General features: G+C 49.6%; 1 protein-coding gene across 2 annotated transcripts in view; it reads right to left on the reverse strand.

Moving 5' to 3' along the window:
- The window catches only part of ca9 (carbonic anhydrase IX), a 191,918-nt gene that overhangs the window by 49,065 nt on the left and 130,003 nt on the right, over positions 1-12,850 (reverse strand). For both annotated transcript variants that reach the window (XR_005459945.1, XM_038790747.1), the window contains exons 7-8: positions 11,502-11,659; positions 3,049-3,178 (exon numbers count right to left, since the gene is read on the reverse strand). Coding sequence is in view for 1 of the 2 variants with exons in the window: in XM_038790747.1 (XP_038646675.1) it covers positions 3,049-3,178; positions 11,502-11,659 (288 nt within the window). In the remaining variant the exon portion in view is untranslated. The remainder of the gene's footprint in view (positions 1-3,048; positions 3,179-11,501; positions 11,660-12,850) is intronic.

A 12,850-nucleotide genomic window follows, 5' to 3' on the forward strand; every position in this document is an offset into this window, starting at 1 on the left:
GAAATTAAAATTTGGCCTAACTTTTTAAATTTGATACTAGACATTCCACAACTTTCCGGTTAAGGGCAACGCCTGCATATAGACCCAGCATTTCCTATGAGCCAGTAAGTGTGTTTACCTGCCTCCCTTCAAAGAAAATGCAGTGGGACCCCATGGTTGAGCAGACATCCCCTCTCACTGCATTTTTATAGCCTTATAGATCATTTTGGAGGCCGGTTCCCTTGCCCCCGCTGGGGAATTTAGCCCCATTGGGAGAGACGTATTGCTGCAGCAGGCCTTCCTAATAAGTAAAAGTAAATATAATTCCATTAAACATGAATCTGCCTAGTCTCTAGCAGTAATATTGAATGCTGAAGCATACTCGACCAGGCGCAGTGCTGGCCCCCATGTGTCGGGTTCAAAATACATATTGAACCAAGTGATCAGGACATGACAAGAGAGTACTCACTGCTCACCATTCTATACGGGATACTTGAGCAGGAGAATGTGTTGAGCAAGGGAAGAGTGGAAAATAAATGATTGGTGAGTCTCCTTGAGATGTTCCAACCCCTTTTCCAGCTGTTATATTTGTCGCTCACCACCAGGTGATAGTTTTAATATTTCAGAGTCGTCTATTCCATGCCCTCTTTATTTACCACCTTTATAATTATACAAGGATGACTCACTGTTACAGTTTTATGCTATGGTTTATAATGAGTTATTCACCTTGAAAACGCACCACTCATTGATATGGATCTCTACATCTGCTTTCTGTTTTTTAATAATCTTTATTGTCACAAAGTAGGCTTACATTAACATTGCAATGAAGTTACTGTGAAAATCCTGTAGTCGCCACATTCCGGGTACACAGAGGGAGAATTCAAAGTGTCCAAATTACCTAACAGTACGTCTTTCGAGACTTGTGGGGGGAAACCCACACAGACATGGGGAGAACGTGCAGACTGCATACAGACAGTGACCCAGCCAGGAATTGAACCTGGGACCCTGGCATTGTCAAGCAGCAGTGCTACCCACTGTGCTACCATGCCACCCCCATTTTAGAAAACAATTCTTTTTTAAATTGATAGATGGATCCTATCCGGTAAAGTTAATAATATTTTTCTTTCTTTCTTTGAATTAATGAGAAGAATTATGAAACTGAAATAATAAATAAATATTTCAGCAAGATAGCTATTAGAACATCAAATGCTTTTTAAAATATTTGCAATCATTGGTCACCCGATATGAAATTTTCTCCTCGATTTTTGATATCATTTGTTTAATAATATATGTTTAATATATTTGACCATATATTTATAGCGCCGGGTGCAACAAAGTATTAAAAGCAGAATTTGGAAGATTGCATAGAAGAATTGCAACAAATTTTTGAGACATTTTAAGAGGTTTGCAAGCAATTCAAAATCAAATCACCCTCCTAAAAATAAATGCAGGATTTTATCAAGCTTTCAGTCAGCATTATAAAATCTGACAACGCGTGTGTTCCTGTGGCAAACTCACAGGGCGGAATTTTGGCTGGGGTTAGAAAAGTAGTTGTCCAGCTGCACAACTGAGTTTTCTCTCCAGATTCTCTGGCACTGAGTGCCCGGAGAATCTGGGGGTGTGGATTCCGCTGTCACACTGTCAGGGTGGGGTCTGTCAGGATGGGGCTCCCCAGAGGACATGCCTCTGGCAGTGCGGGGGCAAACGCCACCCCCTCCCCGCCACACTCAAGCACTGGGGAACTTCCCTCCACCCCACAGACCCCTCACCCTTTCCCCACTTGCCCCCCACCCTCCACAAGCACTGGGGAAACCTCCCTACATCCGACCACTCCCACACACAGAAGGGAGTTTAAAAATGGTGTCCCGATCTCTTCTCGGCCACAAGTTCCCCTTTGAGGCCCCTTATCAAATGAGAGTCACGTTTTATAGCCTTGTGTTTCTCGGTGCTGCGAGTGCCAGGAAACATGCGGCTAAACGTGCTCGATATGGGACTTTGTTCCCATTCAGTTAAATCGCGGCCAATGTGCTTTTCATTTCTTCAAACTCTTGAAATGTGAGATAATTCCCAAATTAGCATATTCATAAAATTTCCCTCGGTGAGTCAGAGGGCGGAATCTCCCTAAAAGGAAACAAAGTCCCCGAGTGAGCACATTTAGCCGCGTATATCCTAGCACCGCAGTGCCGAGAAACACATGGCTATTCAACGCGGCTTGCTTTGAAAAAGGGGCCTGCACATAGCCCCATTTTTTACAATGGGGAGCTCTACTTGCCGGAACTCCCCATTGTAGCCAGAGATCGGGATGCTGTTTTTAAATGGTGACCTCCATCTCCCAGGCCCCGAAAACAATCCCTGACCTCTCCCCAGCCTGAACGCAACAGGGAAGGTCCCCAGCCCCCCACCCACACACAGCCCCCAACACTGGGCAACCCTGGCCTGATCACACGCACACAAAAAGTGCCAACTTGGCATTCTGGCAGTGCCAGGGCACCACCCTGCCCAAAGAGCATACAGCTGGGGTCCTCAGAGCCCTTTGGAGACCCCTCACGAGTGTCATTCCGTCTGGTTCTCATTTGTGGGAACCAGTGCAAAACGGCACTGGCCAAGTTCCCCAAGATGAAGGGATTGAATCCCAAACCTTGGGAATCTGCACATTAGGGTAAGGCTTACTGCCTCGCCCTAATATGCAGATTTGCTAAAACATGACCCTGCCCACTGTGGGTGGGATTCACCTTGCAAAGTCTTGCAGAACTGCGTTGAATCTTGCGAGGCATTGTGAGCAGGGTAGACTCTGGGAGCGGGGTCTCCCAACTTTCACTGGCCACGATAGTCTTTTCGGGCACAGTGCGGCCAGAGGATCACAACCAGAGATAAATGCAGAATGGCAGCTGGGAGGAAATTCTTAATAATTCTTTATCACCTAATTTCCATATCTAGTATTTTTAGGTGCTTCTTCCTCCCAGAAACTGGTGAGCGAATCTCATTTGATCCGGGAATGATCAGCACTGAAATGCAAACAGAAAGAGTGAAGAGCGAAAAGGTGTAATCATTGGCTAGTTGCTCATTTACCTATTCTCCGGGATGATGTTAATGATGAAAATGAAGCAAACACAGTCCTTCTGTTGAGCGGCTGAATATGCCTAAAATTAGTATCCAACGTGCCACGGCCTGTCTTTAAACTGACCTCCAGTTTTCTCAGCTGAAAAAAGGACAGGATACATCTTCAGTAACCATTCTCAGATAAATTGACAGAATATTCAGTTGAAACCTATGAGCAAGATTGTTCGGAAAAGTTCCGAAGAGTGGTAGCGAGTGGGAACTGCCGCGAGCTTCCAGGTGTTCGGCCCAGTGAGGCCGGGAACGCTATTCAACGTTAATTGGTTCACTTAACGAGGCTTCACACCGCAAATGAGGGCACGCCAGCTGATTCACCGGCACCATGCTCGCCAGCCCCCCGCTAACAAGGTCAGGCAGCACTTAAAGTTAGAATCAGGTAAATTCATAATGGACAACAAAGAGATGGCAGACCAGTTGAACAAATACTTTGGATCTGTCCTCACTGAGGAGGACACAAATAACCTTCTGGAAATACTAGGGGACAAGGTCTGGCATGATGCAGGAACAGAAGGAAATCCTTATTAGTCAGGAAATTGTATTGGGGAAATTGATGGGATTAAAACCCGATAGGTCCCCAGGGCCTGGTGCTCTGCATCCCAGAGTACTTAAGGAAGTGGCCCTAGGAGTAGTGGACATATTAGTGATAATTTTCCAACATTATTCTATAGACTCTGGAAGGGTTCCAATGGATTGGAGGGTAGCTAGTGTAACCCCACTTTTAAAATAAGGAGGGAGAGAGAAAAGGGTTACCCTGACATCAATGGTGGGGAAAATGCTGGAGTCAATTATTAAGGATGAAATAACTGAGCATTTGGAAAGCGGGGGTCCAAGTCAGCATGAATTCACTGAAGGGAAATCATTCTTGGCAAATCTTCGGGAATCTTTTGAGGCTGGTGACCAATAGTGTGGACAAGGGTGAATGTTGTGGATGTTGTGTATCTGGGCTTTCAAAAGGCTTTTGACAAGGTCCCACACAAGAGATTAGTGAGCAAAATTTAAGCTCATGGTATTGGGGGTAATGTATTGACGTGGACAGAGAACTGGTTGGCAGACAGGAAACAGAGAATGGGAATAAACGGGTCCTTTTCAGAGTGGCCGGCAGTGACTAGTGGGGTCCCGCAGGGTTCAGTGCTGGAACCCTAGCTTTTCACAATATAATTAATGATTTGGATGAAGCAGTTGCATGCAATATCTCCAAATTTGCAGACGACATGAAGCTGGGGGCCAGTGTGTGCTGTGAGGGGAATGCAAAGAGGCAGCAGGGTGACTTGGATAGGCTGGCTAAGTGGGCAAATACTTAGAAAATGCAATATAATGTGGGTAAATGTGAGGTTATCCATTTTGGTGGCAAAAACAGGAAGGCAGATTATTATCTGAATGGTGGCAGTTTAAGAAAAGGAAAAATGCAAAGAGTCATGGTGGAACAATCGCTGAAGGTCGGCATGCAGGTACAGCAGGCGGTGAGGAAAGCTAGTGGCATGCTGGCCTTCATAGCAAGAGGATTTGAGTATAGGAGTAGGGATGTCTTGCTGCAGTTACACAGGGCCTTGGTGAGGCCACACCTTGAGTATTGTGTGCAGTTTTGGTTTCCTAGACCTTCTTGCTATTGAGGATGTCCATTGAAGGTTCCCCAGACTATTTCCCAGGATGGCAGGACTGACATGTGAAGAAATACTGGAACAACTGGGATTGTACTCACTTAGAAGAATGAGAGGTAATCTCACAGAAACATTTAAAATCCTGATGGGACTGGATAGGCTCGATGCGGGAAGAATGTTCCCGATGTTGGGGACATCCAGAACTTGGGGCCACAGTCTAAGAATAGATCATCGATCATAGAATTTACAGTGCAGAAGGAGGCCATTCGGCCCATTGAGTCTACACCGGCTCTTGGAAAGAGCACCCTACCTAAGCCCATACCTTACCCCTATCCCCACAACTCCCCCCTATCCCAGTAACCCCATCTAACCTTTTAAGACACTAAGGGCAATTTATCATGGCCAATCCACCTAACCTGCACATTGCTTGACTGTGGGAGGAAACCGAAGCACCCAGAGGAAACCCAGGCAGACACGGGGAGAATGTGCAGACTCCGCACAGACATGACCCAAGCCGGGAATTGAACTTGGGACCCTGGAGCTGTGAAGTAACTGTACTAACTCTATGCTACCGTGCTTCCCACTAAGGAGCAAGCTTTTCATCACTGAGATGAGGAAGAACTTCTCTCAGAGAGTTGTGAAGTTCTGGAATTCTCCACCACAGAAAGCTATAGGGGCTAATTTGTTAGATATATTCAAGAGGGAGCAGGACTTGGCCCTTGCGGCTAAAGGGATCAAGGGGTATGGAGAGAAAGCGGGAGTGGAATACTGAATTTGCATGATCAGCCATGATCATATTGAATGGTGGTGCCAGCTGAAAGGTCCAAATGGCCTACTCCTGCTCCTATTCTCTACGTTTCTATGTTAAACAGCACTTGTACAGCCAACCCCAGTCAGCTTGCAGCCTGGCACTGGGAAGACCGGGTCCATGATTCGGGGGTGCAGGCCTGGGGGGTCCTGAATGCGATGGAGGCCAGCAGGGATGGCCTGTTCCTCTGAGCATACCAGAGGGTGAGCCACAGGGATGCCTGGGACGGAGTATCAGTCTCGGCCAACTCAGGAAGTGAGACCAGGAGCACTGGCCTCCAGCGCCGTAAGAATGTCAACGGCCTACACCGGGCATCACGGGTGAGTTGACACCAACCCCGCACCCCCCCCCCCAGAACCTTTGCAGCCCCCAACGCGACCAGCCCACCACCCTCCAACCCTCCATCTGACCCTCCAACCCACCCTTCACACTATGCCACCCCCCCCACCGCCACTGTGAACCAAGCGTGTGGCCAATGAAGCCCTCTCTGTGTCCCACAGGTGTAGCTCTCCCACAATCATCGGGAGACGGCCCAGACTGGCGGAGGGGTGTTGGACATAGAATCCTCATGACCTTCGAGGAACGAACCCTGGGGGTGGCCAAGGACAAAGCGGTCAACAATGTGGAGGTGTTTGGGCGGCATGTGGCGCTGTTGTTAGCACTGGGATTGTGGCGCTGAGGTCCCGGATTTGAATCCCGGCCCTGGTTCACTGTCCGTGTGGAGTTTGCACATTCTCCCCACGTCTGCGTGGGTTTCACCCCCACAACCCAAAGATGTGCAGGTTAGATGGATCAGCCATGCTATATTGGCCCTTAATTCAAAAAAAATAAATAATTGGGTACACTAAATTTATTTTAAAAAAATAATGTGGAGGTGGGCGCACACCTCTGGGCCCCACCAGGAGGACCTGTCAAAGGTGAGTTGTTAATGCCATACAGACTGACCCATGCCTCCCACTGACCACATGTCCACTCTCCTGCCGATGGCGCCGACCCAGCCAAGATAGCACCCCCTTCCCCACCTCCCATGATACCACGTTAGAGGAGAGCTCCGAGGATTCCACAATCGACACGTCACAGCTGTCGTCCCCACCCTCCACCAACGCAGATACACACACCTCGGTGGACAACGTTAGTGGTCAGGCTTCTGGGGCACAATCTGGTGAGCACCACACAGTCGCTGACGCACATCAGGTAGAGGCAGTAAGCCCCAGGCGAATCAGCAATCGGAGGGATGCTGGATCCCAGATCCCAGTTGGGACCCAGTCGGATGCTGAGCCTCTGAAACAGGTGTATCCAGACCTGATGGAGACATTAGGGAGTGGCCGGGACATTCAGAAGGAGATGTCAGCGACACTCCAGCAGGTCCATAGCTGCTTGGTGGAGTCCCAAAGACTACGGGTGCAGGAGATGTCACCGGCAACGTGTGGCACCGAGGCTAACACTGGCAACTGCAGTGGGAGCCTGGTGCAGAACGTTGGCACCATGAGTGAAGGTGTCCAAGGCATGGCGCAGACGGTGATAGCTATGGCTGAAGGCCTCAGTCTGACTCGATGGGGCACGTAACCCAGTAGCAAGCTGACCTTGATGAGGTGCTGCAGGACATGTCCTGCTCTCAGATGGGAATGACCGAGGTGCTGGGGAGTTTGTCCCAGTTGCAGATGGGCATCGCCAAGTCACTGAAGAACATGGCCCAATCACGGAGGAGCATCGCCGTGGGCGTGGACACCATGATGCAGACAATGGGGAGCCACCAGGGCTGGCAGAGTCAGATGATGGAGGGGCAGCTGGGGCTCAATCAAGCTGCCCCTCCATCCTGAGGTGAACCCCAAGGCACTTTGGGCACCTACCAGGAGGAGGAGGTGCAGGGTGGCAACCTGGACTCATCCTATGGACTGGTGACGGTGGGCACCAGCTCCCCCGAGTTCCACCACTTTGATGAGGTCACGTCTTGTAGCCAGCACCCAGAACAGGATGGCACAGCTGTACATGTGCCGCTGTCAAGTTTACCAGGGCCCTCTGGCCCCAGAGGACACCCACCAGGGGTGTAAATGGCTACAGGACATGGTAAGCAACAGGTTGCCTCCACCTCTCAAGTTCATCCCGGGGACAAATCTAGTAATCTAGTCGTAGCGGTAGAGCTAGAAAGGCCAAAAAACATTGAGGATCACTGAGGGCCGGGGGGGGGGGGGGGGGGGGGGGGGGGGAGGAACCTGAGGAGTGAGTGTGCGTGTGCGTTGGGGGGATGGGGCTTTGAGGGGGTTTGAGGGGTCGAAGAAAGGAGGTTGGGGATAGTGGGCAGCACCTTCAGGATAGTGGGGCACTGATGCACACTTGGATAAAGAACATTCAAATACCCTCAACACAACGAGTATGCCGCCTCTGGCTATTTGTTCCACTATGCCATGTCCCCATGTCCCCAAACTTGCAACCCCCCCCCCCCCCCCCCCCCCCCCCCCCCCCCCAACCCACCCAACACTCCCTGCCCACGCACACCCACCCGCGGACATGTGCCCGGGGCAGGGGCCCATCCCAAATGGGTGTTTGAAGATTGGCTGCTGCACCTGTGGTGCTGCCTCCCTCAGTGTCCGTGCATCAAGGTGCGTTTGGCATACTAGGCAATAACTCCCACATGCTACATGGACTGCCCACTCAGGGGGAGCCACTTTGGGCGCGCAAAGTGCTCACTTACCATGATTGCTGATTCCCTATGAGCAATCGCCCTCAGCCGCAAGGCCAGTGGCCTCCGCGGCAGTGGGAGTTATGAGGATTGGTGGGGAAGACAGATAGGGCCAGGGTTATCCCTGGTATGGGAACAAATGGTCCAGGGGTTGGCATGGTGGACTGTGCATGTCTGCAACCACCCCCCCCAACCCCCATCCCAAGAGCACAGGGGCAGCGTGCCCAGTACCCCTGGGCTCATTGCCAGTGAGCGAAGATGGCTACTCTTCTTCTTGGCTCTCCGCAGCAGTCCAATCGCCAGGTTCAAGGTTTTCAAAGATGGTACAAATTCCCTTACCAGCCTCCCCGAACAGGCGCCGGAATGTGGCGACTAGGGCCTTTTCACTGTAACTTCACTGAAGCCTACTCGTGACAATAAGCCATTTTCATTTTCATTCATTCATTTCAAATCTGCGCCAGCGTGACCACTTCTTGGGGAGGCTGCTGAATCATGGGATGCCATCGGATGTGGGGTGGCTCCCGTTAATTGTATGGAAATAGGACTTAAGTGGTGATAATTGGTTTCTCGCCACACTATGGCGGGATCCCGATTTCGCCTACGGGAGCAGGCCGGTTGCATTGTAAACTGTTTGGCGCCCACCATGACTCTCTTTTACCGCTATTCACTGACCTCGTCTTGCTCGAGCGAGAACACAACAAAGTCAGAGAATCACGCCCATGCGTAGAAACAATAAATTATTATAATTATCATATGGATTTTTGCTCAACAGTTTAATATCCTTTCGGGAAGGAAATGTGCCATCCTTACTCAGTCTGGCCTACATGTGACTCCAGATCCACAGCAATGTGGTTGACTCATAGCTGCCCTCTGAAACGGCTGAGTAAGCCACTCAACCCAAGGACAGTTAGGGATGGGCAATAAATGCTGGCCCAGCCAGCAACACCCATAAAAAATATCCAACATCGTTGTCTGAAAGGAGTCAGATTTGTAAAACTGAGCCTGTGACTACATTATCAGATCATGGGGATAATCCTAACCTCCAAAACAGCTGAGTTGGGATCAGGTGACAGGCAATAATAATTAAACATCTCAAACTCAACCTGTGCACAACCACTTCTGGGTTTAACAAAGGCAGTACAGCTGGTGGACAGCCTCATTTTTCACCTGCCTTACAGGTTTAATCCTGGCCAACTGAGGTTTCCTGCCATCAGGAAATTAGGCAGCTGGTGGTCAATGAAAATGAGGAAAAGATAAGTGCCTTTCCAGCAGTGTTTGAGGAATAGGCGGAGCCTATGAGTGGACACAGACATATCAGGCCAAATGGCTCCCTTCAGTGCAGTAACTGTTCTACTGGCACAAAATCCTGGGATTCCCTCCCTAACAGCACTGTAGGTGTACCCACAACTCAGCGTCTGCAGCAGGTCAAGAAGACAGCTCACACCATCTTCTCAAGGACAACTAGGGATGGGCAATGAATGCTGGCCTAACCAGCGACAACCACATCCCCTTAATGAATAATAAAAAAAATGATTATTGATGAACCTCACACAAACAGCAGTGGAATGATTCCTCCTTTCAGCTTTGCCTCCTCTTCACTGTTCATCTGCGCCCATCAGGGGCATCACACTAATTGTACTCCCCCTCTATTCCTCCCTGACCACCACGTCACCCCAGCTTCTCTAAACCCATTCCCCCTCCCGCCACCTCCCTGGGGTTTCCCAACCAGGCCCTCCCAAGATCCCTGAATTTACCTAAAGTCTTGAAAACATCTATTTTTCTTTGGGACTGTTTGTAGTCCCAGCAGTGGCCACTACTCTTTTCTGATACAATTTGCGCTGCAGAGCTTCCAGCAAATCAGATTGGTTTGCTGGCCTCCTGAGCAGGATTTCCTCCATGATGTGTGTGGAATTCCCATTCAAACCCAAGTAAGGCTGCTCCAGCGTAACATTGCTGTGGGTCAACTATACAATTGTTTGGCGAGGTGTCAACTGAACTTTAGGCCGGGGTACAGGTGATACGGCCATCCATGCTACCCACCTTCTAGTGATGATTGGTCCACAGCATAAAGCTGCCAACAGTTTAGCACAACTGAAGCTGTATGGACACTCTCACTGGGGTGGCTGAGGTCTTTTGGTCTCGTCCTCTCGAATCTGATGCGGACAGGATCGGAAATTTTGGCGTTCCAGCCAAAACTCCATTTACTTTCAGTAACATCAGAAAATCCCAGCCGCGAAAGAGGATGGAAGATTCTGGCCGGGGAGTTGAAATGTTGAAATCCTGGGACTGAATTATATGGGGTGCACCAGCGGGAGCAGTGGCCACTACCAGTACTGCACTCAGGCAACGAGGAGGTGAACTCCAATTTATCAGAACTTTGTAAGTATTATGAGGGTGGATGTTGGGGTTTGGTGCGGGGTTTGGATGGGTGGGTGCCGGGCAGGTTTTCGAGAAGGGGAAGGGCAACCTGGGGGGGGGCTACAACTTGGGAGGGGTGGGGAGGGGTGGAACCAATAAGTAGGGCCTCCTGCCTGCCAACCACCAGTCCATGCTATGTAGGCTGGCCGCTTTGTGTGTGGGCCTCTCTCAATGACAGTTAAATACTGGCACTAGCACGATTGCCCATTTAAGGCTTCAATTGATCCACTGGCAGTGGCTAATGCCAATGGCCCCCCAGTACTGATATACATGTGGGGGGCAGGGGCGCCCAGATAAGCAACGGGCATGGTTGCCCTCTGAAGTTTACATATTTCCCCACCCCTCCGCCTTCAAACCCGACACTGGGGGAACATTAAATTCAGCCCTTGAAGTCTAAGTTTATTCTGTAATTGCAGTTGATTCATTTGATCTGCACTGTGACTATTTTATTATAGTAATAAGTAATATTGTATTAAAGTTAATTAATGTCGTTGCTAAGTTGTTTAAAATAATGCTGTATAGAATATATAAATAACAAAGAACAAGAAAGCAGGAGATGTTGAAACAATAGGAGCAGGGGTAAGCCATTCGGCCCCTCAGTTTGTTGCATTATTCTCAATTTATAATCGTACTACTGTGTTTTTTAGCACAAGGCAGGAGTTCATGGCAGATAACTCGGCTGCTAAATGCATGTGTTACACATACTTTTCCATTCAGCACTGCCTGAAAACAAAAGGCACAGATCGACAACACTCGACTTTTGTGCTATTTCACTATAAACAATCTTACCTCCAAATTGCCTATTAGTTGTATACATACATAGAATTTATACATAGAATTTACAGTGCAGAAGGAGGCCATTCAGCCCATCGAGTCTGCACCGGCTCTTGGAAAGACGCACCTGTGCTTGGGAAATCCAGACAGTCTCATTGAATACAGTCCAGGTTACAGTCTGAAAGCAGGGTGGCGTTGTCAAAGATCCATTATAGCGGAAAAAGCGGTACAGCTGACGCGGTAACAATGTGTTTATGTCAAAACCAGGAATGTGTACAGCAGCACCTAAAAATGGAGTCAAAGCAACATAAGTTAGGTACTTACTTCGGCTTCATAAGCACTTTTAAATGATTACTGACCTGTCACTCCTTATTAATTCATCTTCTTTTTACAAATAAATTTTGAGTAAATTAAGAGGCAATTTAGTGTGGCCAATCCACCTACCCTGCCCATCTTTAAGTTGTGGGGGTGAGACCCATGTAAACATGGGGAGAATGTGCAAATTCCACACAGTGACCCGGAGCCGGGATCAAACCCGGGTCCTCGGCGCCGTGAGGCAGCAGCGCTAACCACTGCGCAACCGGGCCTCCCCCAAATTAATTCATGTTCAACAACAAAAACAGAAAATACTGGACAATCTCAACAGGTCTGAAGCACCTGTGGGGGAGGGAATGGATGACTCTTTTGTGGCAGACTCCGGCATTCGCAGTAATTTGCCTTTAATTCCTGTTCAAGTGTTTTTAGGTTTCTCATATCAAATGCACTTTCTCAATTGGTAAAGAAACTAAAATCCAGTTTTAAAGAAAGCCACCGCTATTACACTTTAAAAAATAAATGACTTTGTGTAAAATTGTGTAAAATAAACATGCAATAGGGCTAGAAAATGTATTCAGGTTAGAGACATCAGTCAGGTATGCTAACATCATCCATCTGAACATTATGTACACTATCCTTGACAGATTCATAGGCAGGTGTGGCAAGTGCTGAATGGGAAAACATATCTCCTGAGATTTAAACATGGCTGTATACTCGGAACTCCTGTTCTTCTGCCTTGGCCCAAAATAGAGGGTAAAATCGGGATTCTCCCAGCCTGGGGCCGGGCCGGAGAATCCCCGCAACCGGGCAATGCAGCCCCGACGCCGGCACGCGATTCTCCGTGGCCATTGGCGCTGGCGTATTTGGCATGGTGCCGGTCGCTGGCCGCTCTACGCAGCCGGGCCGCCGATTCTCCAGCCAGTATGGGCCGAGCAGCTGCTCTAAAATGGCAGAGTCCCATCGGTGCCGTCCACACCTGGTCGCAGCCGGCGGGAACTCTGCGCGCAGGGTTGGGGGGGCGGCCTGTGGGGGGGGGGGGGGGGGGGGGGGGGGGGGGGGGAGTGGGGCTCCGACCCGGGGGAGGGGGGGCGTCTGATGGAGGCCGACCCGCGATCAGGGCCCACCGATCGGCGGGTCGGTCTCTCGCTCCCCGGGCTTATT

This window comes from Scyliorhinus canicula, chromosome 3 (assembly GCF_902713615.1).
Source record: "Scyliorhinus canicula chromosome 3, sScyCan1.1, whole genome shotgun sequence".
In the NCBI taxonomy this organism is placed as follows: Eukaryota; Metazoa; Chordata; class Chondrichthyes; order Carcharhiniformes; family Scyliorhinidae; genus Scyliorhinus; species Scyliorhinus canicula.